The 24,825-nt window shown below is 38.1% G+C and overlaps 4 protein-coding genes across 10 annotated transcripts; all 4 read left to right on the top strand.

Moving 5' to 3' along the window:
• The first annotated feature begins 250 nt into the window (after positions 1-250).
• On the top strand, positions 251-8,251 carry LOC103984150 (B-type cell cycle switch protein ccs52B). Of its 4 annotated transcripts, none has more exons than XM_065182084.1 (14): positions 251-395; positions 2,723-2,953; positions 3,055-3,154; positions 3,229-3,337; positions 3,462-4,365; positions 4,463-4,585; positions 4,748-4,852; positions 5,500-5,679; positions 5,887-5,949; positions 6,062-6,256; positions 6,332-6,433; positions 7,512-7,574; positions 7,770-7,838; positions 7,931-8,251. In XM_065182084.1, the coding sequence occupies exons 5-14, from the start codon at positions 3,916-3,918 to the stop codon at positions 7,982-7,984; spliced, it is 1,404 nt and encodes a 467-aa protein (XP_065038156.1). In that variant the 5' UTR covers positions 251-395; positions 2,723-2,953; positions 3,055-3,154; positions 3,229-3,337; positions 3,462-3,915; the 3' UTR covers positions 7,985-8,251. The 4 variants fall into 4 exon arrangements, with proteins under 4 accessions (XP_065038156.1, XP_065038154.1, XP_065038155.1 ...); XM_065182082.1 differs by having other exon boundaries at positions 256-395; positions 2,388-2,953; XM_065182083.1 differs by having other exon boundaries at positions 277-2,659.
• An 863-nt stretch (positions 8,252-9,114) lies between these two features.
• Positions 9,115-12,087, top strand: LOC135673248 (uncharacterized). Of its 4 annotated transcripts, XM_065182089.1 has the most exons (4): positions 9,600-9,741; positions 9,859-9,953; positions 10,959-11,175; positions 11,283-12,087. In XM_065182089.1, the coding sequence occupies exons 2-4, from the start codon at positions 9,951-9,953 to the stop codon at positions 11,762-11,764; spliced, it is 702 nt and encodes a 233-aa protein (XP_065038161.1). In that variant the 5' UTR covers positions 9,600-9,741; positions 9,859-9,950; the 3' UTR covers positions 11,765-12,087. The 4 variants fall into 4 exon arrangements, with proteins under 4 accessions (XP_065038158.1, XP_065038159.1, XP_065038160.1 ...); XM_065182086.1 differs by lacking the exon at positions 9,859-9,953 and having other exon boundaries at positions 9,115-9,741; XM_065182087.1 differs by lacking the exon at positions 9,859-9,953 and having other exon boundaries at positions 9,115-9,741; positions 11,058-11,175.
• A 1,128-nt stretch (positions 12,088-13,215) lies between these two features.
• Positions 13,216-17,067, top strand: LOC135673251 (outer envelope pore protein 16, chloroplastic-like). The gene is made up of 6 exons (XM_065182091.1): positions 13,216-13,537; positions 13,631-13,682; positions 14,715-14,746; positions 15,931-15,964; positions 16,091-16,158; positions 16,663-17,067. Exons 1-6 carry the CDS (start codon positions 13,424-13,426, stop codon positions 16,801-16,803), a joined length of 441 nt encoding a protein of 146 aa, XP_065038163.1. The 5' UTR covers positions 13,216-13,423; the 3' UTR covers positions 16,804-17,067.
• Positions 17,068-17,949: 882 nt separating this feature from the next.
• On the top strand, positions 17,950-24,751 carry LOC135673250 (pectin acetylesterase 5-like). Its single transcript, XM_065182090.1, has 12 exons — positions 17,950-18,266; positions 18,359-18,441; positions 18,939-19,068; positions 19,553-19,632; positions 19,766-19,855; positions 20,072-20,196; positions 20,666-20,726; positions 22,776-22,826; positions 22,957-23,034; positions 23,120-23,225; positions 23,340-23,485; positions 24,429-24,751. The coding sequence occupies exons 1-12, from the start codon at positions 18,032-18,034 to the stop codon at positions 24,549-24,551; spliced, it is 1,308 nt and encodes a 435-aa protein (XP_065038162.1). The 5' UTR covers positions 17,950-18,031; the 3' UTR covers positions 24,552-24,751.
• The last annotated feature ends 74 nt before the right edge of the window (positions 24,752-24,825 follow it).

Here is a 24,825-nt window from a genome sequence, read left to right on the forward strand (position 1 = left end):
GATCGGATGCCCTTTCCATCGATGTTGTTTCTTCGAAGGAAGAGAGATTGGTGATATAATCTGCGGAGGCTCATTTGCGCTGCTCTCATATACCGACCGACCCACCCACGTGCGTGCTACCGAGTACTTGATTGGATATCTGCTGTGGGTCCTTCGCAGGGACCCCTGAGAATTGTATTCGTGGTGCGGGACCCACCACGGGATCCTTGCATCCTTTCGGGGGTAACACGATGGATTTATGTTTCGTTCTTGTTTGCCTAGTCAGTGACTTCCTAACTCTGCAGTGAGAGTCGCGAAGGTATCTCCTTCGCTCGTCCTCCGCCTCCTCTCCAATTTGGAGTTACCGATCCTTTACGAGCCATGTATGAACGACCGGATCACCCGCTGAATCACAGGTGCTCTTTAGATTCCCTTTTTCCGGTCAATTATTCATGTAATAGTGTTCTTAATTCATACCCTAGGAAACACTCCTCCTACTCTTTAGTTCTGGTTCTCCTTTTTCAGGAAAAAAATTGAAAATAAAATATTTTTCGGAGAATTATAAACCATGGCTTTGCTTGCATCAGATTTAATACGTTTAGCTTCAACATATTCCTTACGGAATTAAATTAGAGAGTTTAATTATGAAGGAAATGTTATTTTTTTGGTCAACTTAGCCTGGGAGAGAGATGATTTGGGCATCGATTTGCTGCACATTTTGAAAAGATTCACCTTTTGTGTGATCTAAGAAGTTCTTCAAGTGCAAATCGTTCAGTAGTAATTGAGATTCTGGGCGATTAGGTTTCATAGATATTATAGGCATTTTTAGGAGAACATTGGGGTTCTGTCCCGCAAGTCATTATTTTTGGTTTGGACAGCATCTTTGTCTGTTCTTACACTCGCATTTTTCTCCATTCATTTACCTTCATATCTGTTAGCAAACTCTCACCTCCTCGTATAATGATAGTGCAGTGCATACCATTGTTTCCAGGCATTGTGCGAATACTCTCTGAATCATTCAGGAAAAAGAGAGATTGTGAATGTTGTAACATCCCTCTTAATCAGCCTTCCTTGCGTCAGCAATCCAAGTTGCAGGCATGTCCTGGTATCCTTTTCTAAGACGCATACTTCGGGCCACCAATTACAGCTTCTTTCCTCTGATCACATCCTAAACCTCCTTTATACAGAAGTCCATAGCTTTACTTATGGTCCGAATCTCTCTGTTATAAATTGGCTTAGAAACCAGTGCCATCTGTTACAACGTTAGCTACGTTAGCATACTCAGCCAATCTGAACTAAGAACATTCACCTTATCAACTCTTAGTAATGTGAACATTCTTCATCAGTTGAGTTCTTTCACAACAAAAAACACATTGGAAAGTTGAGGACTTTTATGATGTCTTGTAGTATTGCTATTCTTCATGAATAACTTAACGTTGACATGCCTACCAAGGTTTCTAGGTGCATTTCCTGGGATTACGAAATCAGAACATATATATATATATATATATATATATATATATATATATTGTTGTGGTATGTTACATGTTTTGCCACCATCAGCCTGCTTACTCTTTAAAGTTGTTATTGTTGGATGATGTCTCCTGTTTTTAATTGATCACACATGTCTAAGACTCTTGTAGATTTCACTAAATTGTATGATTTAATTAGCGTTTTCTCTACGATATCCTATGTCTTTAGTCCATCAAATCCATGTGGGTCCAGCGAGTGTCTTTTTTCTTTAAATTAGCTCATGAGGATTTTTGTCAGCTTGTGAAGAAGTTTCATTTCATTTCAACTCTTTAGCTTTTTTGAGAACTTGTAGTATGTCCTGACCTACTGAGCTATTCGGCTTGGCTGAGGATCGGCTTATGTTTGATTCAGTGTAAGTATATAAATAAAATAAGATTAGCTATCTTATAAATAAAATGAAAAAAAAATACTATGTGCTCACGAGAAAGTAATAGGAAAAGTGGATGTTGTTGTTAGCAATTGGCAAATTGGTATAAATACTGTTTTTCTCTCATTATCAAAAGAATAATTTCAGTAGTCATATGGGGTAACATGTTGAGGGATTTCTAAGTGATTATTCAATTGGCTGTGATGATTGGGCAGATATTAGCCTATTCCCAGAGTAAACCCTAGAGATTAACTACATATGGGAGTTGTTATAAAAAAGGGCCTATCCAAGTACTTATTCCTTGGCTAAAGATGGCCTAAAGCACAGGGCATGGCAACCAGAAAACAGAAGTATTGCTTATCCTGTTCTAAGATTCGCGTTTGGTATATTCATGAGTACTGCAAATAATTAAAGTCAATCTTAAGATTCTCATATGCTGAATTCTTCTGAGTTTCACTGATTTTGGTGGTTGACCTTTTCTGTTTCCACCTTTAAACTTTCATTCTAGTAAGGAAATGTTGACTAATTGGGTTGAGATGAACAAGAAAGGGAAGCTACAATATGATCATGAGAACCTGGCATTGTCATTGTCTAAGTGCAAGTTTTGAGATCGATTTAGAAGCACCGATCACACTATTGTGGAAGAGACATGAGAGATGAGTCAGAAGAACCAGGTGAAGAATCTTACAATGACAGCCACAGCATAAGTGAAGGTTATGATTGCCACCATGACACTAGACCTTGATGATGAAGCTGAGAAGTTGTCATATGGGAAAACCGGTTTGCTTTCTGTCTCTTCTCATAATTTCAACCTTAATTCTTTTGACATTGAAATTGTTGAAGGATCAAGCAACAAACAACAAGGAGGACAAGAAGTTCAACGTGATTCAAGATACAAAGTAGCAGAGGAGGTTGCTCATGAGTTTGAGGGTTATGGTGATTACACTATTTCCAGCACTAGGGAAGAACAGCTTGGAACAACTAGAAACAGAGATCGAAGATTTAGTGCTCTGTTCCAATGATGTGGCACCGCTTGCATTGTTGCTTTCGTCCAAAGGTGGAGCATTGGGCAAGGTGAATCGCTGCTTCCTCTCTCTCTCTCTCTCTCTCTCTCTCTGTCTCTCCTTTTGCTGCAAGACTTAAATATGCTCCTCATTGTGCACATGGTGTTGAAGGAGAACAAAAACAGTCTTGCTGATGGTCCATTGGGTGCAAGGAAACCAACCATTGGTAAAGAATCTGAGCAATATTTTTCGATGCTGATGCTTTAGGAAGGTATAATGGCAAGTGCTTCTGTTTATTAGCCGTGTATTTATGATGTTGTAACATATACAAAATTGCATTTGTAGATTTAATGGTGTGGGCAAAATCTGCGAAGAGTTCGACGCTGTTGCTATGGAAAGGGATGAACAAGGCATTAAGGAGAATGTCGTGGCCCGTGTCGTACACCTAAAGAAGGTATAATACAGTATTTACTAACGAATGGACTCCTCGAGACCAATACGTTTTCCTACCCGTCTCGTCGTTCCATTTCCCTACCCATGTGGTGATTCCAGTGACAAGATCGCGGGGCCCACGTCAGGCCCGTGTTTCTGACCTGTCAGATGCCGTCGATATTTTAATTAAGATACGAGGAGCGGGTCCCGCGGCTCGCCTGTTTTCGGGGCGCACAGGGTTCCGGGATTCATATTCGCTTCGCAGGTGGGGCTCTGGCAGAATGCACGAGGGACCCGGCTGGGTTCGGGTTAGGGTGGACCTGCACCCTGTCTTGGTTGCCACATGAGATCTCCCTGCTTCCAACGGCTACTTGGTCTTCCTACCATGGATGCTCGGATCCGCCTCGGATGACCGTTGCAGCACGACCGCATCTTCTCAGCCAAGGCTTAAAAGACCGGAATGTAACCCTAGAATGAACTCTTCACCCTTCAGCTTTCTCGTTCCATCTCCTGAAGGGCATCAAAGCTCAAGCAGAGAACTGAAAGCTTGAAGAGAGAGAGAGAGAGAGAGAGAGAGAGAGAGAGAGAGCGATCCGAACGATGGAGTCGAGGAAGAGCCGATTGAACCTCCCGGCCGGCATGGAGTCCTCGCTCCGCCTCGACTCCATCCCCGCCGCCCACTTCCCGGCCATCCCCAAGACGCCGTCCCCATCCAAGACCACCTACGGCGACCGCTTCATCCCCTGCCGGTCCTCCTCCCGGCTGCAGAACTTCGCACTGGCGGAGAAGCCGTCCCCCGCAAAAGAGGGCGGCAACGACGCCTACTCCCGGCTGCTACGAGCCGAGCTCTTCGGACACGACCCCGCCCCCTACTCCCCGGGCGCCCAGGGATCGCCCATAAGCCCCAGCAAGAACCTCTTCCGGTTCAAGATGGATCACTCCGCCCCGAGTTCCCCGTTCTCGGTCACCTCCATGGCAGCCCATGACACGGCCGTGGAGGTCTCCACGCCCCCCAAAGTGCCCCGGAAGATACCTAAGACGCCGCACAAGGTGAGGTTTCGTTATAAGCAGCGAACGGGGGAAAAGATACGACTTGTTCTATTTCAGAAAACAGGGAGGGCTAATACTGTGATTCGATGTCTTGTAGGTTTTGGATGCCCCTTCGCTTCAGGATGATTTCTACCTGAATCTTGTCGATTGGTCTTCGCAGAACGCTTTAGCTGTAGGATTGGGTACCTGCGTATATCTTTGGTCTGCAACCACAAGCAAGGTCTTAATCACCATCGATCTAGCTCTCGATTAAAACGAAAAAGAAAAAAGATCCTTCTTTTGGTGGATTTGGTTCATGGAGAGACTGGCTATGCCTCATCTGCACAGTTTAAACCAGTGATAATCTCATCAACAATATACTAACTTGTTCTCATGATCTCAGGTGACGAAACTGTGTGACTTGGGAAATAGAGATGGTGTATCTGCAATCCAGTGGAGCCGGGAAGGCTCTTATATAGCAATCGGAACAAGTCTGGGAGATGTCCAGGTATGTTCGTACTACTGGTTATCTCCAATTTCTGAGTATAGTGGGTCACTTTGGCTTTACTGGTTTTATGTTGAAACGTGACTGGACTTTGTTGGTAGAAGTTTGAGGCTAAGTAGACAAATGAGAGGTCACCAGGTACTGAACAAGTAAAGTTGACCACTTTGAATACCACAATAGTTCTACATTAAAAAGAATCGAGTTCACCATGGAACAAGTAATGTTGGTTACTGAGGAGGGGATACCTCTGTCTTACTTGCACATGAGCAGCCATCTCAATCAGATTGTGATTGCTTTCTCATAATCAGTGACCACATGGCATCAGTGTATCAATTTCCTGCAGAAATTATATATATATATGTATATATATGTATATATATGTATATATATATATATACATATATATATATATTCGAGAGAGAGAGAGAGAGAGAGAGAGAGAGACTCTCGAGATCTTCTTTAGTACAACATTTAGCTAAAACCAAATGGTGCTGGTGATCCCCATATTAGCATTCTTATGTTGGTGTTGAAAATCTTGTTCAATACAAACTCTAAAATTATTTAAATTTTGTCTTATATCATGAGAACAATGAAGTTTTTCATAATCAACCATGTTCTAGCAATTTTACTCATGACAATATATTTAACAGATATGGGATGGCACAAGGTGTAAGAAGATTAGGAGCATGGGTGGCCATCTAACAAGAACTGGAGTGTTGGCATGGAATTCATGTATTTTATCTTCAGGGAGTAGAGACAAGAACATACTTCACCATGACCTTCGAGTTCCAGGCGACTTTGTTTGCAAGCTTGTAGGCCACAGATCTGAGGTAAATGTTCAATACATGCCACTTGAAGTTTGTTGCAGGAAGAAAGATATTTTTTTCTTTGGTATTTGATAATAAACTCATCTGATATTTACTTAAGGATAGTCATAGTTCTGAACTTTGATCATTTAAATGAATCATCTTGTCTGTAGAAGGCTTATATAACTCTTAGCCTAGTTTCTTCTAAAAAACTTATCATGTTTGCATCAGGTTTGTGGATTAAAATGGTCTCATGATGACCGTGAACTAGCTTCTGGTGGAAATGACAATCAGGTCAGTGTATAATTCATTCATCCGTGTTAAATTGGCCCCATGATAAGCATGAATAATTCATGTATAGCTGCTTAGTCTAATGCAATGGTCCTTTGATTTCCTTATGAAACAGCTCTTAATTTGGAACCAGCGCTCTCAAAGTCCACTTTTGAAACTGACAGAGCATACAGCTGCAGTTAAAGCCATTACTTGGTCACCACACCAGCATAGCCTTGTTGCATCAGGAGGAGGAACAGCTGACCGGTGCATCCGCTTCTGGAACACTTGTAATGGAAACATGCTTAACTGTGTCGATACAGGCAGTCAAGTATGTTCAAAATCTATCTTTTGCTATGAAAAGTTACCAGTGTAATTACTGGCTTATATGGTTTGGTTTCTGCAGGTCTGCAATCTAGCATGGAGTAAAAATGTCAATGAACTAGTTAGTACTCATGGTTATTCCCAGAACCAAATCATGGTGTGGAAGTATCCGTCTCTTAGCAAGGTAGACTTCTTGGTAACAATAAATAATAACTCTGCATCATTCGACAAAGCCATTTACATTAGTCAGTATTATAAGTTTGGAATATTTGAGGAATAAGTCCTTATCCAAATATATACAAAAATTTTATGTTGAGAGTCTATGAAAATTCTTCTAGGGCAAGGAAAAGAATTGTACTTTTAATATAGTAAAATTGCAAGGTAGACTTCTTGGTAACAATAAATAATAACTCTGCATCATTCGACAAAGCCATTTACATTAGTCAGTAATAGAAGTTTGGAATATTTGAGGAATAAGTCCTTATCCAAATATATACAAAAATTTTATGTTGAGAGTCTATGAAAATTCTTCTAGGGCAAGGAAAAGAATTGTACTTTTAATATAGTAAAATTGCAAGGTAGACTTCTTGGGAACAATAAATAATAACTCTGCATCATTCGACAAAGCCATTTACATTAGTCAGTAATATAAGTTTGGAATATTTGAGGAATAAGTCCTTATCCAAATATATACAAAAATTTTATGTTGAGAGTCTATGAAAATTCTTCTAGGGCAAGGAAAAGAATTGTACTTTTAATATAGTAAAATTGCAATATAAAGAAGCCAGAAACAGCAAGGCTATAAATCTCATATCCTGTCTCAACTGAAGCTGAATCTTTTAAACCAGATGGTTTGGCTTGTTATTTCTTTAAGGATATTGTATATATGTGACACACAAATGATATCTTTTGAGTTTTGAAAACTCTAGCATCTCTCCTCTTCACTTGTGGGCATCCTTTACGTAGTTTCATTAAATTTCCATTTTTGTTCATATATCAAATGGTTTTTATCTCCATCTTTTACCTAAAGAAATGTCATTTCATCAGTCCACATTCATTTTTCATATCATGGCATATAAGTGAGATTTGACAACAAATTGTCATGATTAGTGAATTGTACACATTTGTGTTCTTATTCTCCTGGTTTTTTTTTTCATTTTAAGTTGTTTTTTTATAGACTAGAATTGTGGTGAAGCTTTTGATTATTACTTAGCTTCCAACTTTTCTTGCATTGCTTAATTGACTGAAACATCACAATACAGGTAGCAACTCTAACAGGCCATACACTTCGCGTACTGTACCTTGCAATGTCGCCTGATGGACAGGTAAAGAATGTTCAAGCACATTTTGTCTCCTCACCCGTTTATTGGTCCTTTGAATTTGTTATGAAAAACATCTACGTGTTTTTGCCATCTGATGGCAAGTTAAACAAATGGCCGGGGACATTACCTCCCTGGTGATAGTTCAACTTATAATGACCAATTGCTACATGCAACTCATTTTGCTCTACCTTTCTGCAGACTATAGTGACCGGAGCAGGTGACGAAACACTGAGGTTTTGGAATGTTTTCCCCTCGATGAAAACACCAGTAAGAATTGCATTATTCTCACCAGTAACATCTAACATCTAGTTACTAACATTATATGAATTCTCTGGATTAATCGTGATTCTTCCTTGTAGGCTCCCGTGCGTGATACTGGAGTTTGGTCCCTGGGAAGGACACACATTCGTTGACCAAGGAGCAATTCTTCCAATGTGCAAATATCAAACTAATTTCTTTAGATTGTTTTGTAAATTATCTAACAACATAATAATTTGTCTGATGGTAATCAGTTTTTAGATCTTGCATCATTCATGGTAAAGCTTCATGTATCTAATCATATTAAATGTTGTGTTGGACATTCTGTGACAATAGGGACATCTTCAACTGCTTCATCAAGAAGATATGATTCTGGAGATCGTCTTAGTAACACGATTTTAATAGTATCTGGAGTTGTAACATTTCTTGAATGCCAAATGCTATGCAAGTTTGATTATTGTGCTTCATGTTGTTGATATTACAATATTGGGAATATATCATTGCAGCATTACAGACTATCCTGAGTATCCAAATATAATAATATCCTTTTATTGTCAGGGAAATCAATTTTAATAGAAAACAAGTGAAATTAAACTTATAATTTTCAAAAATCATAAAAATAAATTATGATACTACTAATTATCCTTTGAAGGATGTTAAATGGGGTCCAAGAAACACAAATGCGGCTATCACATCCTCAATTTATCTGTCAATAATTAAGAATAATATTCTGTAACACCTAATCCTTAATTCATGCCTAATTTGACCATTATAAATTAGAGATATAGTTGTAATGGTGACGTCATATCTTTAATTCATTCCCTATTTGGCTACTATAAATTAGGGACACAGTTGTAACAGTGACAACCCACAACGGTCAACTGATCCAAAAATAGAAGTGTCCTCCGGCTTCCGCCACCACAGGTTGCAATTTGATGAACAAGCTGTTCTACTTGATGCAGGAAACACGTTTTTCAACGAAGTGGGTCCCCGCAACCATCTTGCCGGTTTAGGAATGGGGGCCATCTCGACATGGTGAGTCGGTACGTGTTTCCTGCCCAGGCCGTTGCAGGAACATCCGACATAGCAACCTACAACCCCGTGGGAGATCGAGACGTACCGTCTGATGACGAACAGACGGCCTCGATTTCCCGTATCGCGTACCTGTCAGCTCGCCAAAAGGGCTTTGGGCCCGCGGCCGTTTAACAGACACATCAAAAGGCTCTCGAAGGGCCAATTTAGTCCTTCCATGGCCTACTCCTCGTCTATTTAAAGCCGTCGTTTCCGATGCCTTCCACCGTCTCTCTCGTCCTTTTGGGTTGTCACGGCCTTCTTCCGCCAAAAACCCCATTTGGATCCCAAAAATACAATTCCATGATTTAAACCAGCCCGATTCCTAAAATTTTTTCTCTTTTACTTGAAAACTTTTGTCGGAATCGGGAAATTGGATTTTATTGCGGACGAATTGGACTCAGGTTTGTTGCTTCTGAAAAAAACTGGGTTTTTAGGTCAAAAGTTTGCCTGATTGGATCGAAGAAGGGGTCGGGCGCCGTTTGCCATGCTCCTAGCTCCGGAAGTTGGGGTTTGGGTAGGGGAGACCCCGTCCGCGCCGGCGCTGGCTCGGCGGTGGCCGGCAAAGCAGTGCCCCCGGGCGTTGGATCGGCGGCCCGTCGGCGGAGAGGACGACTGCCGGATCTGCACTGCCACAGGTGACATGTGGGCTAGGCTCAATGGTGGGGAGGGGAGGGATGTCATAGGCCAGAGTGGTGGGTTCAGTCACGAAAGCGAGCACGATTTGGCAGTGATGGTATGTGATTTCTTGGAGAACGGAAGCGGCAGCGCCGAGTCACGTTATAGCAGCGACAGCGACTCTCGGTTCTCAGAACTTGCTCACCTTGCTGAGAAAGTTTTGGTTAGTCGTCAAATTCTTTAATTATCCTGATTTCTTCTTCTTCCTCCTCTTCTTCCTCTTCTTTTTACCTTTAGATGTATACCACTTGCCTTTCGAGTAATTATCTCATTCTTTTAGCTTTCAGTCCTCTCATGATAAAAGGGAAAACTTGCTGGATCTTGGCTGATATAAGAACACTTCCGCTGGCGGAGATTTAAGTCTTTCTGTTGATGGTATACCTGAGCTTAAAGATAGAAACTTTAGTACTTGCCCAATTGAATGTCTTATGTGCATTAACTCTTTCTGATGAATTGAGTGAGTTTATGCATCAGTCATGATTGTCGAACTTGAATTAGTTGCCCTGTTGATTGATTGATTGATATTAGGCTTATGCAGTGTTCGCAATGTGTCTTATCTGATCCGTAAACAATTGAAGGTATTATCTTCAATTGATTGGTCTTCTATTTAGAAGGGATGAAAAGGTTGCTCTCCATGCAGTAGTTATACTTCTCAATTCTCATTCATATTTAAGAGTCTTTTGTATATCAATTCACTCATCCCACGTGAAGAAGCTTCTCAGTTTGCCTTAGACCACAGAAGCCTCAAGATCAAGCACATAAAATTCTCATCATTCATATGTTCTTGCATGTATGTCGGAGGAGGCTTTGTTCATAGGTTTGCCCATACCAATGTTTCTATTGTTACGAACGAGATATGGTAAATGACTGGTTTAAGTCTATTTGAAGTTCTCTATTGTAGTTTTTTTGGCTTTTTAGCTGTATATGCTTGTCTGAGAGGTAGGGATCTAAGAATAATAGTGCAACTCCCAATGAGGTAGAACAAGTTGTTAATGTTTAATTTTTCTTAAAATCCATCATCAGTATAGTTTATGTATTCGATAGCGGTTAGCAAGTACTTGCAGTGACCCTCGGAGTTTCAATGATGTTATTTTTGATGATCTGGGACCTGAGTATATTAATTGCATTGCTATCTACTTATTGGCTTGGTATTCGTTCTATAAAATTTTCCTTGTCACTCTTGTTGTTCATCTACTCTTTTTCTTCTGATTTGTTGTTCATTCAACACATCTACTCCTTTTCTTCTGATTTGTTTCAAAAACTATGGTGAACATAGTTCCATTTGAGATTTGCCTTTAACCTTATGTGAGATAGAGCACAGCTAACATGTGATTCTCACCTTGTAAAAGCACTAATAAACTTATGTCGTTTGCTATGTAGTTATATAAACGTGCTGTGACTCAATATGAGAATGATTTGCAATCCATTGTCGGTTCCCTTCTCTTTTCTATTGATGAAGTGGACCTTTATCTTGTCAAGGAAGAGCAATGTAATGCTAGTTGTATAAGGCAGTCATTGGTGAAGCTCCTGAAACTCTCTGGTTACGATGCTGCTGTATGCTCATCCAGATGGCAAGGCTTTGACAAGGTTCCTGGAGGTACATATAATTGCCTTGCTTTTTGTCTCAGATAATCTTCATGCAGGTCCTTGAAGCTGTCAAAACTAATTTTGCGCTCTTTTCGCCCCTTTTGTTTGTTATGACAGGAGATCATGAATATATCGATGTGGTTGTTAGTGATGGTGGGGATTCCAAGCATTTGATCATCGACATTGACTTTCGCAGCCACTTTGAAATAGCAAGGGCAGTTGAATCTTATGATGCTATATTGAGTTCCCTACCGGTAGTCTTTGTTGGCTCCTTTCCCAGACTTAAACAGATCTTGCAGGTCATGGTCGATGCTGCAAAATTTTCCCTCAAGCAGAATTCAATGCCGCTGCCTCCATGGAGATCACTGGCTTATTTACAAGCAAAGTGGTGTTCCAAGTATGAGAGGAAACACAATGTGGATAAGAAGCACCAACAAAATTGTAGTTCTGATCATAGACAGTGTGTCGGACATCTACAAAGGCTGAAAGCCTCGCTTGAGTTGGAAATTGAATCAGAAAGGTTGCTAAAGCCTGCTACTAATGACAAGAAACGGACAATCAAATCAGAGAGATGGAGGCTCTCCCTGCGTAGCTGCTGATTGAGGTGTATAGCACTTCCTTTTTCATTCCAGAATCAAATAAGGTGGAAAAGAGTTTCGCACCCAGCAATACTGAGAATATGACGCCGTTATTTGGAGGCAGACACACATTGAAGTTCCAATTTTTAGAGTCAATTCTTTCAGTTGGTTAGTTTTTGCAAATAACCAATGAAAGGCACATGTTTTGGGCTAATTACATACACTTACCTGTAACATAGAGCAATCTACTCAATTTTTTTGAGCTTGGCTCATGTTTATTCATGCAAATATTTTGTTTAAAATGGGTGGACAGAAATCTAATCCATGATTCACAGTTTTTTGTACTTGGTTATGATCAAGAGACTCATACAACATATTGTCCTCTCACTTGTAATAGTGACATAATCACAGGAGGTAGCTGAAATGAATTTTTAACATTGTTAAGGGACTCCGATGCCTAATAATTACATTTGTTATGATCAAGAGACTCATACAACAGACTGGTCTCTTTCACTAGAAATACTGACATAATCCCAATCAGCTGAAATGAACTTTCAACTTTGTTATGGGATTCTGATGCCTGATATGGGAAGCTGTGGAGTTTTAGATGGCAGACACTTCACTTTCTAGAGCTTTATATCTTACGAAGTGATTGTCCATCTTTAAGCTAAGCTTCATATGATTTCTCTGCATGCAGTGAATGTGTGACCAGGAAGAGGCATGCATGTGTGTGATAGTGCTGCTGCCATCTTGCTTGGCAAAGTTTACTTAATTTTCTCCCCAATTGTCATATCTATTATTACTAACATAAGCTCCAACATCTTTTAAATAATTAGGTCGATAAAGGACTATCAGTATAATAATAATAATAAAATTAAGATAGTAAAGTCTTAATTATTTGAAGTAGGAGACATAAATCTTTTAGGTCTTTCTCTATCTATATCTTATTATTAATGGTAGTAGTTTTATTTTTCAGACTATAACATCTTTTTTTATCTCTTCTTTTATCGAAATTATACTTATTTATAAAGATTTTTTTAGGAGTCTATTAGTAATAAATTTAAATTAGTCCAAATTTATCATACAAACTCATATAGTCCAAATTAATATTAGGGCCGATAGAATGTAAACTTTTTAGTATGTTAGCTAATTATCCTTATAATTAGTTATCTTTAGTATTTCGATCTCTATATTTTTAAAAGTTATATTGAGATATCTATATTTATAAAAATAAATTATTTAATTATATTTTTCCTTACATGATTTTATCGGTAAAAATATCAAGAGTTTACCAAGTATGTGTTGAGTTTATCTCGTTTCCATTTACCATTGATCACATATGATATTTTTATTAATAAAATTGTGAGGATAAATAAAGATAAATATTTTACTTTTCTAAATATAAAAAATAATATAAATTTAAAAAAATAATTAATTATAGGGGCTAATATGTAATTAGCCCTTCCCACAAACCACCGACTTGATGCGGAGGAGATGGAAACGGGCGTCGCAAGCAAAGCAGCCCAGCAAGGGACGAACTTGATGCAAGCGCCGGAATTGGTTTCCTCGTCACGTTCTCTCGGTCTCTTCTCTTGTGCTCCGTATCTTGTTGATAGATAGATAGGTGGTAGAGGGCTCCGAGGAGGTAAAGCAGCAGGTGAGCAACCAAGCGGGCGAGAGATGCCGAGGAGCACCTTCTCCGGCTCCATCACTGCGCCCGAGGTCTATGTCACCGTCGACATGGGCAATCCTTTTCTCAACCGCACCGTCGATGGCTTCCTCAAGATCGGAACTGTAACTAATTGCGTTATCTCGCCCGTCCCCTTCTTTCCCCTTTGATCCCTATTTCCTCCATCAAACGTGTTTGATCTTTTGCCGCTGACGCAGGTCGCTGCTTCCAGGGTTGCTGCGGAGGAAGCGTATCAATGCGTGCGGAAAGGTTGCTCTGCGGCCGCTTAATCCTGATTTGTGCTTTCTTTTGCCCTTTTACTGATTTTACTGCTCTTTCTCAAGTATTGGTATTGATTGGATTGGTGCAGGTAAGTTGGTCTCTGTTTTGATCGCTGATATGGACATCGATGTCAAATGCAATTAGAGGATTACTGACGCTGATTCTTGATCGTTTTGTGAGTAGAAGATGATAGCTTGGTTAGGAATCAAAGAATTAACTTGGCTAGCATTTGTGGCGGTTTCTATGCTGTTGAATGTTTTGTTGGAACAAGGTCTAACAATTAGAATCAAAAAGTGATTTCTTTTCACTCTCAAGAAACGTAATTAGCGTACTTTATGCCTCTAAGATCCTGAATGCACACACTTATGTTTTTTCGTCTCTAATAAATAGATGATGCTTTTACGATGATGAGTCATTCATAGTGATGTGATTATTTCTGCTATCCAATTTGAGTTGGAGAGACTGACTATGCTTTTGCAACAAACCACTGGTGATCTGCAGCAAATCCAGCATAATTGATCATCATGGAAATGTTTCACATGTTGGAGACTCGATAAGCACGTAGTCCTCAGTGCCACTTGTACACGTTAATTTGCAAGTTGTGCAAGTTATCGTTGGAGTCGGTCTTTTTCAACAAAAGTTTGAAAATCCTCTAGTTGTCTTGGTATATAATACCTGGATACCATGAATATCATAAGTCACTAGTCACTGGCCCATTATGGAAAACTCCAGCACTAGTTTGGTGGATGAGTCCATTTGATGCTATTGACCAGTTCATATGCAATCTCGACATCCATACATTTCTATCTTCATAATTAACATGCAAAGTTCTTTGTTAATTTATTTGCTCATGAAATTTCTGCTTGTTTGTTGCATTGACAAAAGGTCATGCTATGATCTTCTTTTACCTATTTTAAACCTTATTCCCTCTCAAAGCAAACCTAAAAGTATCTTTGATCAAATTATACGATCTGAGTTATTAATTTCACAAATGTGACTTGCGTGGTTATATTTTTTCAGGAAGCATCAGCAAAAGAAAATTTGAGGTTGCTGTAAGTACAAACTGGATTGCTTTGTTAATTTGTCAAATATTAGGTCCATGCTTAATGTAATGTCTATCGTGTGGTTCTTTCACCAGTGTGAAGTCAATTAGAGCTTGTCAAAATTAAATATTTTTTAGTGAAATTATTCGAGTATGTCAATGTAATTCTGTTTCTTATTCTAACAACATTTTGTGAAAAGTAAAACAAAAGAAAAAGACTTACATGTCCTGCTTAAAATATTTGTACATTGTTCAACTAAAATCAGGCCTCTAATGTCTTGTTTCTTCTTCATTTTGTGGTTAAACAATAATGTTGTTGTATCTTGGTCTTCAATAGGTTCCAGATACTCTGCATTAGCTTCCATCTTTTCTTTAATACCTGTGTAATGTATATTCCCATGAGTAAATTGAGTGTTTTACTGGATTTTTGTTTGATGAAGAATGGGATTCAAAGCCTTTCCATGTTAGGTAAGTCTATGTCTCACTGACTATTTTCTCAATTAGCCAAAAAAGAAAGTGATTCTAAGGCATTTTTATCTCCAGCTAAAATTTTTAATTATCACTTCATACATAATTACACAAGCTGGATCTCTTTGACAGATAAGTCCTTGTTACTTTAGTAAATATGGAACCAATACAGAATGTAGCCTATGCTATGACCACTTACTCTGGATGAATGCCATTTACGTTGATAAAACAACTCGCATGTATGAAATAAGGTCTTCTTTTAAAATGTTGGCTTTCTAAAATTTGTATTGCTTGAATGACTGAGTCGGGATTTTCCTTATTTGTTCTCATGTTCTTTTGAGATTGTATTACAAGCTTAGTTATCAGTAACACTCAGACTGGAAAACTTAGAGGCAACATAGAGTCTCTGCTTCATGCTCATGAGATGATGAAACTGAATCCTTGTTTAACCTGATTAATAATCTGAACTCAATAAATGACATGAAATTATGCATGCCAAATAACAAATAACTAGTTTTGTACTGTAAGCACTATCTTGATACCTAAAATGTATTTCCTGGTTATGGACCTAACCCTCAAATGCATTTGTGTTGTATAAAAATGACGGTTTATGGAGGTTCCATCATAAATCAGCTATGAATGGTTTGTTTTATTTATTCTTACCCTAAAAAACAATGAACATAAAAGGCTTGTTCTATTTTCACTGACCTTTTGCTACAATTGCAGCTAAAGAGGATGTGTAAAGAAGGAGTATATTGGGGTAATCTTAACTTTTAAGTTCTCAAAGTCAATGAAATTTATTGCTGCATATTTGCACCATATTTCCTATTTGGTATAAAACTGGTGTTTACTTTGTTATGTTTGTGCGCCACACACTTCAATACAGGAACTGTGACCAGTGTGTATGTAGGAGTGGAGCATAATATCGAAAGGATCAGTGGTACAAGAACCTGGGTAATCTATGACTGCCTATGCTAGAATGTGTTTCAACATTTGTTGAGTTAATTATTTATTTCTTCCTTGGTAGACTTCTCAATTGTTTCTCATTTGGATGTGTTGTATTAATATAATTTTATTAACAGTTAGAAGAGATAGTTATGCACGGGGAGTACATCTAGTATGATTGAAATTATACACTGTTATAAACTTACGGTACCAATCTGTTATTGCTATATATCTGATCAAACAAAATGAGCATGATCTATCATTGTTATTTGTATAAGGTAACCGGAGGGTATGAATCAGTAATCTATGCAATGGAAAATTTTGAAATTTCACATGACTGAAACAGGTGTAAAAATGGTAATGGCAGTAGGAATAGTAAATAACAGACCCTCAGCTATAAATTTGTGTAGTTCCTGTTCCAGTGAACCAGAAGATTAAATTATAACAGAGCAGATCTCTCTACTTTGTTGGTTGAATCATAGGCTTTGCATTAACATGTTCTTGCTCTTGCAGAAGAATGCAATGCTTGGTGGTGCGATAACAGGGTTCCTCATTTCAGCAGCCAGCAACAATGGAACGGACAAGATTATCAAGGATACTATCACAGCTGGGGCTGTAGCTACTGCTATTGAATTTATCAACCTCCTCACTTGAACATTATCTAGTTGCAATGTAATTTACACAATTGAAGATGTTTATTGATTCCTGCACCTCGCTTGTTGCCTCTTTGGCGACTGTCGTGCCTTCACTTTCTCAACAATATTGGAGGAGCTGATTCAGATGGTACGGAAAATCAAATATTTGAATACCCTTGTAACAAAAATCTTTCTATTCAACAACATACAGGATTATCTATATCAAATGTAAATGAAATTTGTAGAGAAATTTGAGTAAATAATTTTAAGGTAATTGGCTTCATGGCAGGGTTAATTTGATTACTGAACATGCTGTCATTCAGTTTGAACCTTTGATCCAGAAATCTGAAACTACATGCTGTGTCCGGTACTGGCTGCTGTGCTGATGATTAGAACTGGTTTTGGAGAGCATGTCTTGTGATCATCAATCAATTCCTGAGTACAAAAGCCATGGCAGCAGGACACATGATCTGTTTCTTCTTCCCTTCACTACTGTTGAAGTTGAATCCTTGAACATGCTCTGAGGTTGTAATTCTGGTAAAGCTGCTATGATTCAAGGTTTCTTAGCAATTTTTTCGACTGCCCTTAGCGCACTTTTCTGATCTAAAACTGAATGGCTTTAATTCTTGTGAAAACAAAATTGATTCTCTCATTGCTAATGCTTGGACTAATTATCATCAAATTCAGTACTACATGCTAAAAATTTCCAAAGAACTTGAAATAAGCTTAGGGGAATTTTATCTGACTGGTTTGGTAAATCTTTATTCTTTTTGCCCCAGATAGATATGAAATTTTCTGGGAAACAATAAATGCCTTGAAAATTAATAACATTCTACATTCTAATATATATATATATATATATATATATGTATATATATATATATGTATGTATATATATATATATATATATGTATATATATATATGTATGTATATATATGTATATGTATGTATATATATATATATATATATATATATATATACATACATTTGTGTGTGTGTGAGAGAGAGATCTGGAGATAGTAAAATTAACCTTCAAGTCCCTACAATTTTTTCGATTTGGCCCCTACAAAATAAAAAATCATCACGTGATGCTTTTTGCAAATTTGTCCCTTACAAAGTTCAAAATAGCACATTTATCACTGCATATGCGGGTATTAATGAAAAGAACTATTCTGGTTGGTGGGCTTCATCGTCGACCTCGGGATCGGATTTGTTCGAACCCTAGTGGGGGTGGGAACCCGCTGTAATGGCAATGGGCGACGTCCACCAGCTCCAGCTTTGGTGGAGGCGGCGATGGGGCACGGAGCGCCGCGCTACCGTCGCCTGGGTGTTCGCCGCCCTCTTCATCGTCCTCTTCCTCGCCGCCGGCTCTCGGCTCGGTGACACTGCTCTCGGAGGTACGGGGACCCTGGCCCGTTCGTCCTCGGATCCATCCCTCGTCGATCTCACCCTCGTTCGTGACGCCGAGGAGAAGGGCGCCGGTAAGACTTGAAGCTCGTTCGTTTCTTATCGATCTCGACTTGATATCTTCTTTTCCTTGTTATCTCGATCTCCCTCGCTGATGATTCTGCAGTGTGTTTGGATGGGAGCCCACCCGGGTATCATCTACAGAGGGGGTTTGGCTCTGGCGTGGACAGCTGGCTTGTGCACTTGGAGGTAATAAAAAGACATCTGGCATCGATTCGCTTCTCAGAATCACTTTTGTTGATCGCTCTTTGGCATTTGGATCTTGAAACTGTTTCGGTAAGAAAGCCATGGCTTTTCTGTTAGGTGCTCCTATCTCGAAGGTTTGGCTAAGATTACTTTAGATTTAAAAATGATTTTTTACCGTTTGGTCTTTAGTTGAAGTGATCGAATCAAAAAAATAACTTTGGATTTGGATAAATCGATTGTTCTTTGAATAGCTTGAGATTTGAGTTTTGGGTGTGGATATCTTTGTTGATCTTGGATTATTAAATTTTTTCTTCCCTCCTATGCTGCATTCATAACGAGACGAAGCCTTATTTCACTTTCAATATTGCCAAGGACTTAGGCAAATCTATCTTCTTCATTTTGCTAATAAGAAAATATCGGCAAATTATGTTCCCATTTAATTGGCTTTCTATTTGATTGTTGCAGTTTGACTGCTCATTCTGACTTGTTTGGAACTCTAGGGTGGAGGCTGGTGTAGTTCTTTGGAATCATGCTCTTTGCGCAAATCCACACCAGTAGGTTCATCACACCACATGGAACGTCAGGTTCCCTTTGTTGGCATTTTGAGCAACATCCCATCACAAAATCCTGGTAAATACGTTTAATTATATGTCATGTTTCTAAGTTTTTTAATGCTATACTTTTGTTACTTTTGGCATTCATTCAATGCATCATACTTTGCAAGGGTCATCATTCATGACAAGGTTTAACGTTTTCTTTCTTGTTTGTCACTCCATGTATTGATAATGGCTAACTTTGCTACTAGCTGTTTATATGTACTGGTAATATATGGTTTGCACTTAATGAATGAAATTAAAAAAAAAAAAATATTGAACATACTTTTGGATGAAAAAACTAACTTTGTACTGAACATGAACTCATGGAGCATTAGATGAGAATTCAGAGTAAAAAATGTTTGTATATAGGAGATCATGCTGTTGATAGAGCCATGCCCATGTAAAAGTTACGATGTTATACATCCCCATATATTTATTACATTCTTGGTGATCAATGTAATTTGGTGCTTCAATTCACTAACGACCTCCAAAATTCTCATTTTTCTTTCCTGTATCAGATTTCCATAACTGGAACAAAGTTAAGGTGCGGTACTGCGATGGTGCATCATATTCTGGGGAGGGAGAAAGTGAAACCCAGGTACATATAATGGCATATATTGATTATGTTTACTGTACTACATGTTATGGCTGTTTTAAAATAGTTAGGAACTTAGGATAACAAAAGTTTGGGAAAATAATATGATTCATATATCATTTTGGATTATGTACAGGATGGAATGAAACTTTTCTTTAGAGGTCAACGGATTTGGAAAGCAATTATGGGTGAACTCTTACAGAAAGGACTTGCAAATGCTAAACAGGTCATATCTTAACCAAGTTTGAATATATTTACATTTATTTGTTCAGACAATATAGCTATCTCACAGCTTCTATTATACATTTTTAATATATACCACTGTTGTATAGCAACACTTGGATGCTGGGTTGATTCTACTATTGCTAAATTTAGTACTTAATTTTGTAAATATTATCGGAGATACATGCATTAAAAGCTTGAAGCAAGTTTTTCTTTTCAGGCACTTCTTACAGGATGTTCTGCTGGAGGTCTTGCCACTTTCATCCATTGTGATGAATTTCGTGAACTTCTCCCTACGGAGATCACTGTTAAATGTTTTGCAGATGCTGGTTTTTTTCTCAACGAGTATGTCTTTGACAAGATTCCTTACAGTCCATCATTCTTTTCGTTTAAAATTCATCTGAGGGTTGATATACTACAGCTTTTTGAATCTTAAATTCAATTAATTATGATAGTAACATATACCGAGGAAGGGTTTCTTTGATTAAACTTGTCTGAAACTCTTGGATCACTTATACACTTCTAAAAGTGAATAATTTGAGTGATGTAACTATTTTCTCGTGTCTCATGCTTCATGAAATTAGTTCTGTTAATTACATTCTGAAGTCATTATAATAATCTGTGCTGTGCTTGTTTTTTACTCTGTATTTAGGTTAAAACTGGCCATGGTTGACTGCATCTGTTCAACAACTTGCTTGGCCATGTCTAACATGTCTGAAAATAACCTTTACTAGGATTAATCATCATCAGCCTTGCTTATTCTGTCTCCTTAGGTTGGTGTATTCCCGGTAATTATTTTTCTGTTTTATCACAGAAAGGATATATCTGGAGAAAGTTACATTCAGTCATTCTACAGTAATGTTGTCCGCCTTCAGGTTTGTTGTCTCAATTGTGCACTATAACTGTTTTCTCTAAATTCTCTCCAATATTTTAATTTAACGGGAAATTTTGTGGGGTCATATACATGAATTATCTAGATTCATTATCCATTTGTTAATCAGGGAATATTTAGGCTATTGGCCTAGATTTAAGGCTCTCATGGATCCCAAATGCTGTTTGGTGTGGTCTAGAGATATGAAGTTCCTAATTTCATGCTTACCTAGCATGTATTTAGCCACCATGTGCTGATTTCTTTTAGTTTCAGAACATACCATTCAACTCAAAGTATGCTGCTGCATCGCTAAAATGAGTATATTTGCATATTTGTATATTTGTACATCATTATAGAGATATATATGTATATATATATATCTGTACTTCCTTGTCCATATTATAGATTTTGTAGTATCAAGGTGGCACAAAGTCAATTCATCAGACCAGACATGTTAAGTCTAAAAAGAACCCTTATTCAAATTCATTTTGGTAAGACTCTGGAACTCTCAACCCAATTTTCCCCCATATCATTTAAAATTTTAAATTGAATGAAGTTTACTGCAAGTTTAAAGCAAAAGATGGTAAACAAAGGATGCTGTTCTTTGAACATTTTAGTAATACAGAGACATAAGAGGAATACTACAAGGAAAGCTTGAGCAATATTGTTTAATCAGTTTTTCCTTTAGAGGTCTATGTTTGAATCAAGGCCAAAACAGGCTTCTCTTCATCCTAAAATTTTGGGAATTGGTAAGCAATAAACACAGTTTTTCAAGCGACTGAAGTTGTCTGGCTATATCATACCTTGATCTGCCATCATTGAACCCTAATGACCATACAGAACTTAATCAAAGAGTTAGTTTGAGCAAATAGTGAATATTATTATGTATAACCAAAAATTTTAATCTTGTCAACAAAATATTTAGCGTCCTGATGTGATATTGTCATGCGGCATGTCATAATGATATGTGGTATTGTAAGTATTTCACCTTGGAACTAGAGCAAGGGGAACCGATGTGGATGATCTTGTATATAATTGACTTGGACTCAAATTACACCTAGAAAGGTAATTATGGCTGGTGATTATCAAATTCACAACCGAATGCAGAGAGAGAATGCAGAGAGAGAATGCTTTTCTCAACCAAATAAGGCTGATATCAAAAGTGGTACTTAGTTCACAACCAAAATTGGAAGGAGCAGCCATACCTTGTATGCACAATCCTTTGCACTGTTATCTTGTATAATTGAGGCCATGGTGTAAAACTGTAGACCACTTTTGCAGAAGCATCAGTCCAATTACGAGACTAGTGTCAAGAAATCACAACTCACTCTACACGTAAACAATGAAGAATGGATCATCAACTGAAGTTTTTAATATGTCAATAGGAAGGACTTGATATTGTAATCATGACTTCGAGCAATAGTGTCTTTGTAACGTAGTAAAAGATGTATATTTTTTTTGAAATTACATTTCGTTAGTTTTGTTCCCTTTCTTTGTATTTTATCTAAACCTTGGTACTTTATTGGATGGCATGAATACTTAATTGAGCATATAGAAGTTCTGCTTTGCCATAGATTGTTATTTGAATATTTTGTTCTAGAACCTCCTATTCCATTTGTGATGCTTGTAGTGCTTTTAAACTTCTGTCTGGTAGTCTTTTTGCCAGTCAGGGTCAAATTTTCTTCTTTACGGTTAGCGTAGCTACAAAAGTAATTTGGTATGGAAATTAACCATAAGTGGTAGGACTGCGATCGGTTTAGATCAGATGGATGGGGCTAGTAGTGTCTTGGGATCTGGGTTCTTGTGAACTACCAAAATTTCGATGGGAATGCTGGGAATCGGTTAGCATCAGCTGGAACTGGTTGAAGTGGACTGACTGGCGGGTGACTAGTGGATTGGACAGTTCCAGCATATTCTGATGATCCCATAAAAAGTACAGGGTTCTGGGATTGGCCATTCTTAGAAATCTGCTTTGTAGATTCCATTGCAACAATAGCCAATTCTATATGTTTTCTTTTAAGCTCTGGAGTTATTGATTCTTTCTCTTTTTCAGGAGGTAGGAAAAAAATTTCCAGATTGCATCTCAAGGATGGAACCATCTCAGGCAGGTGATTGTGATTATCTACCATATCACAAGTCGGTTGATTACCATTTTGTTTTTCCTAATCTCTAATTGCTTTAAGTTTCAAGCCCCTGAACTCTTTTCCTGGTCCATCATGTACTTGTATTCCCAGTGTTTCTTCGCAGAAGAGATTATTAAGAATGTGAAGACTCCACTTTTCATCCTCAACCCAGCCTATGACTCTTGGCAGGTATTTGCATATCCGTCATGTCTTCTCTTCATGACAATGTAAGGTTGCTGAAATATTTGTTGTCACTATTGATCCACTATGACAGATACAAAACATTTTTGTACCAGCCTCATCTGATCCCCAACAATCATGGCAGCAATGCAAGCTTAACATTCACAATTGTGATTCCAACCAGATAAAGTCGCTGCAAGGTTATTGTTTACAACAAAGTTTAATCATTTACTTGTAGCCTTTGGTTCTTTTTAATTTACATGAGATCAGCTTATGTTATGACTGAACTGCTGGGAGCAAATTTATTCAAACAGGATTTAGGTATGCCTTGCTGAATGCCCTGAGTGAGTTTAAGAAGAACAATAACGGAGGCATGTTTATAAATTCCTGCTTTGTGCACTGTCAGACAATTTACAATTTCACTTGGCATTCATCAAATTCTCCACGAGTTAACAATAAGGTAAGGACTATGTCTTGCTTAATTATGTTTCCCTCAAAGTTGTGGTTTTCTGTAAAAATGTCAGGATGTATTAAGCAATATGGCTTATCATTTGACGGTTTCAAAAGCACTGAGAATTGAGATATGGATGTCACGATATCTCATGAAATAAGCTGACACGATCACACATGGATCATAGTGAGACTAAAATACCAACATGCTTGGCAATAGAACAGACCGTGGCATATGCTAGACGGCTGTATATTTTAGTATGTTTAGTTTCTTGGATGAACTTCTAGCGGAAGGTTTATTAAATAGAATTTGGCACTGACCTCCGAAGAAAAAAAAGGGCTAACAGTAGCTATCTGGTATTTCAGATTAATGCTTCAGTTAAGGTTTGTCTAGATAAGTAGTTCAATATTAAGTCCATTTTTTTTCCAGCTTAGGCCTGCTACCATATTTTATTTCAATGGGCATGCCAAGGTTTTGATCCTGTTCAACAGGCCATGTTTTAGATGTAGGGATAACTCTCCATGTATAGGGTGATATAATTGAGTTCTATGTTGAGATTAAGAATGTGGCAAGCAATTTATGGAATGTGTGAGAAAAATGCATAGAATTCTTAAGCCTAAATTTTACATCAAGATAAATTAACGAATGCAACAATTATCATACTCTTCACTCATACTTTACCAGTGGAAAATAAGTTACAGATACAGTTACTCCTTGTACCATTATAATTCATATGCTGAAATATCAACCATGTTACTCTCTTGCCCAACCTGTTGATTCTAAAAGCTTGTGAGATACAACAGCCTTTCATTTGGAAAAAAAGAATATTTTCGGTTTCTTTTGCAGCTTATTTAAGTTAGTTTTAGATGTAAAATCCTGCTTACCACAATGCTTTTACATACCTCACTTGAAGATCCACTGACTTTTGTTGGACAATTGTTTTGATGAGCAGACACTTGCAGAGGCTGTAGGCGACTGGTACTTCGGGAGAGCAAAAGTCCAAGAAATCGACTGCACTTATCCCTGCAATCCTACGTGCCACCATTTGAACCTTATGCAACCTTACAGAATGTAAGAAGGGTGTGGGGTTATCCTGTCTTCTCTGTTCTCCTTTTGCTTATGGAGATTTAAACTCGAGACATGATTGTTCAATGCTTCCTTTTTTTTTTGTTGTGTATGTTAATTCAGATTCATGAGGGTGCTGTAAGATGGTACCAGTTTCAATTGACTGATAGAACAATATTTCTATGCATGATGGATTTTGACCTTACTCCATTACTCGGAGCAACTCTTGATATCGACTGCTTGCTCGCATCCCTGCTGCACAGTGCCCATTGTGCTTTATATGC

Source organism: Musa acuminata, chromosome BXJ1-5 (genome assembly GCF_036884655.1).
Source record: "Musa acuminata AAA Group cultivar baxijiao chromosome BXJ1-5, Cavendish_Baxijiao_AAA, whole genome shotgun sequence".
NCBI classification, from domain to species: Eukaryota; Viridiplantae; Streptophyta; class Magnoliopsida; order Zingiberales; family Musaceae; genus Musa; species Musa acuminata.

What these genes read in the sequence shown, in the direction of transcription:
- LOC135673248 (XM_065182086.1), top strand. Translation starts at nt 9,388, where the DNA reads ATGCTCCTAGCTCCGGAAGTTGGGGTTTGGGTAGGGGAGACCCCGTCC. An exon ending in ACCTTGCTGAGAAAGTTTTG is followed by an intron (nt 9,742 to 10,958) that starts GTTAGTCGTCAA and finishes TTTGCTATGTAG; the next exon opens with TTATATAAACGTGCTGTGAC. An exon ending in CTTTGACAAGGTTCCTGGAG is followed by an intron (nt 11,176 to 11,282) that starts GTACATATAATT and finishes TTGTTATGACAG; the next exon opens with GAGATCATGAATATATCGAT.
- LOC135673251 (XM_065182091.1), top strand. Translation starts at nt 13,424, where the DNA reads ATGCCGAGGAGCACCTTCTCCGGCTCCATCACTGCGCCCGAGGTCTAT. An exon ending in GCTTCCTCAAGATCGGAACT is followed by an intron (nt 13,538 to 13,630) that starts GTAACTAATTGC and finishes CCGCTGACGCAG; the next exon opens with GTCGCTGCTTCCAGGGTTGC. An exon ending in AAAGAAAATTTGAGGTTGCT is followed by an intron (nt 14,747 to 15,930) that starts GTAAGTACAAAC and finishes CTACAATTGCAG; the next exon opens with CTAAAGAGGATGTGTAAAGA.
- LOC103984150 (XM_065182084.1), top strand. Translation starts at nt 3,916, where the DNA reads ATGGAGTCGAGGAAGAGCCGATTGAACCTCCCGGCCGGCATGGAGTCC. An exon ending in GGTCTGCAACCACAAGCAAG is followed by an intron (nt 4,586 to 4,747) that starts GTCTTAATCACC and finishes TCATGATCTCAG; the next exon opens with GTGACGAAACTGTGTGACTT. An exon ending in TTGTAGGCCACAGATCTGAG is followed by an intron (nt 5,680 to 5,886) that starts GTAAATGTTCAA and finishes TGTTTGCATCAG; the next exon opens with GTTTGTGGATTAAAATGGTC.
- LOC135673250 (XM_065182090.1), top strand. Translation starts at nt 18,032, where the DNA reads ATGGCAATGGGCGACGTCCACCAGCTCCAGCTTTGGTGGAGGCGGCGA. An exon ending in CGCCGAGGAGAAGGGCGCCG is followed by an intron (nt 18,267 to 18,358) that starts GTAAGACTTGAA and finishes ATGATTCTGCAG; the next exon opens with TGTGTTTGGATGGGAGCCCA. An exon ending in CATCCCATCACAAAATCCTG is followed by an intron (nt 19,069 to 19,552) that starts GTAAATACGTTT and finishes TTCCTGTATCAG; the next exon opens with ATTTCCATAACTGGAACAAA.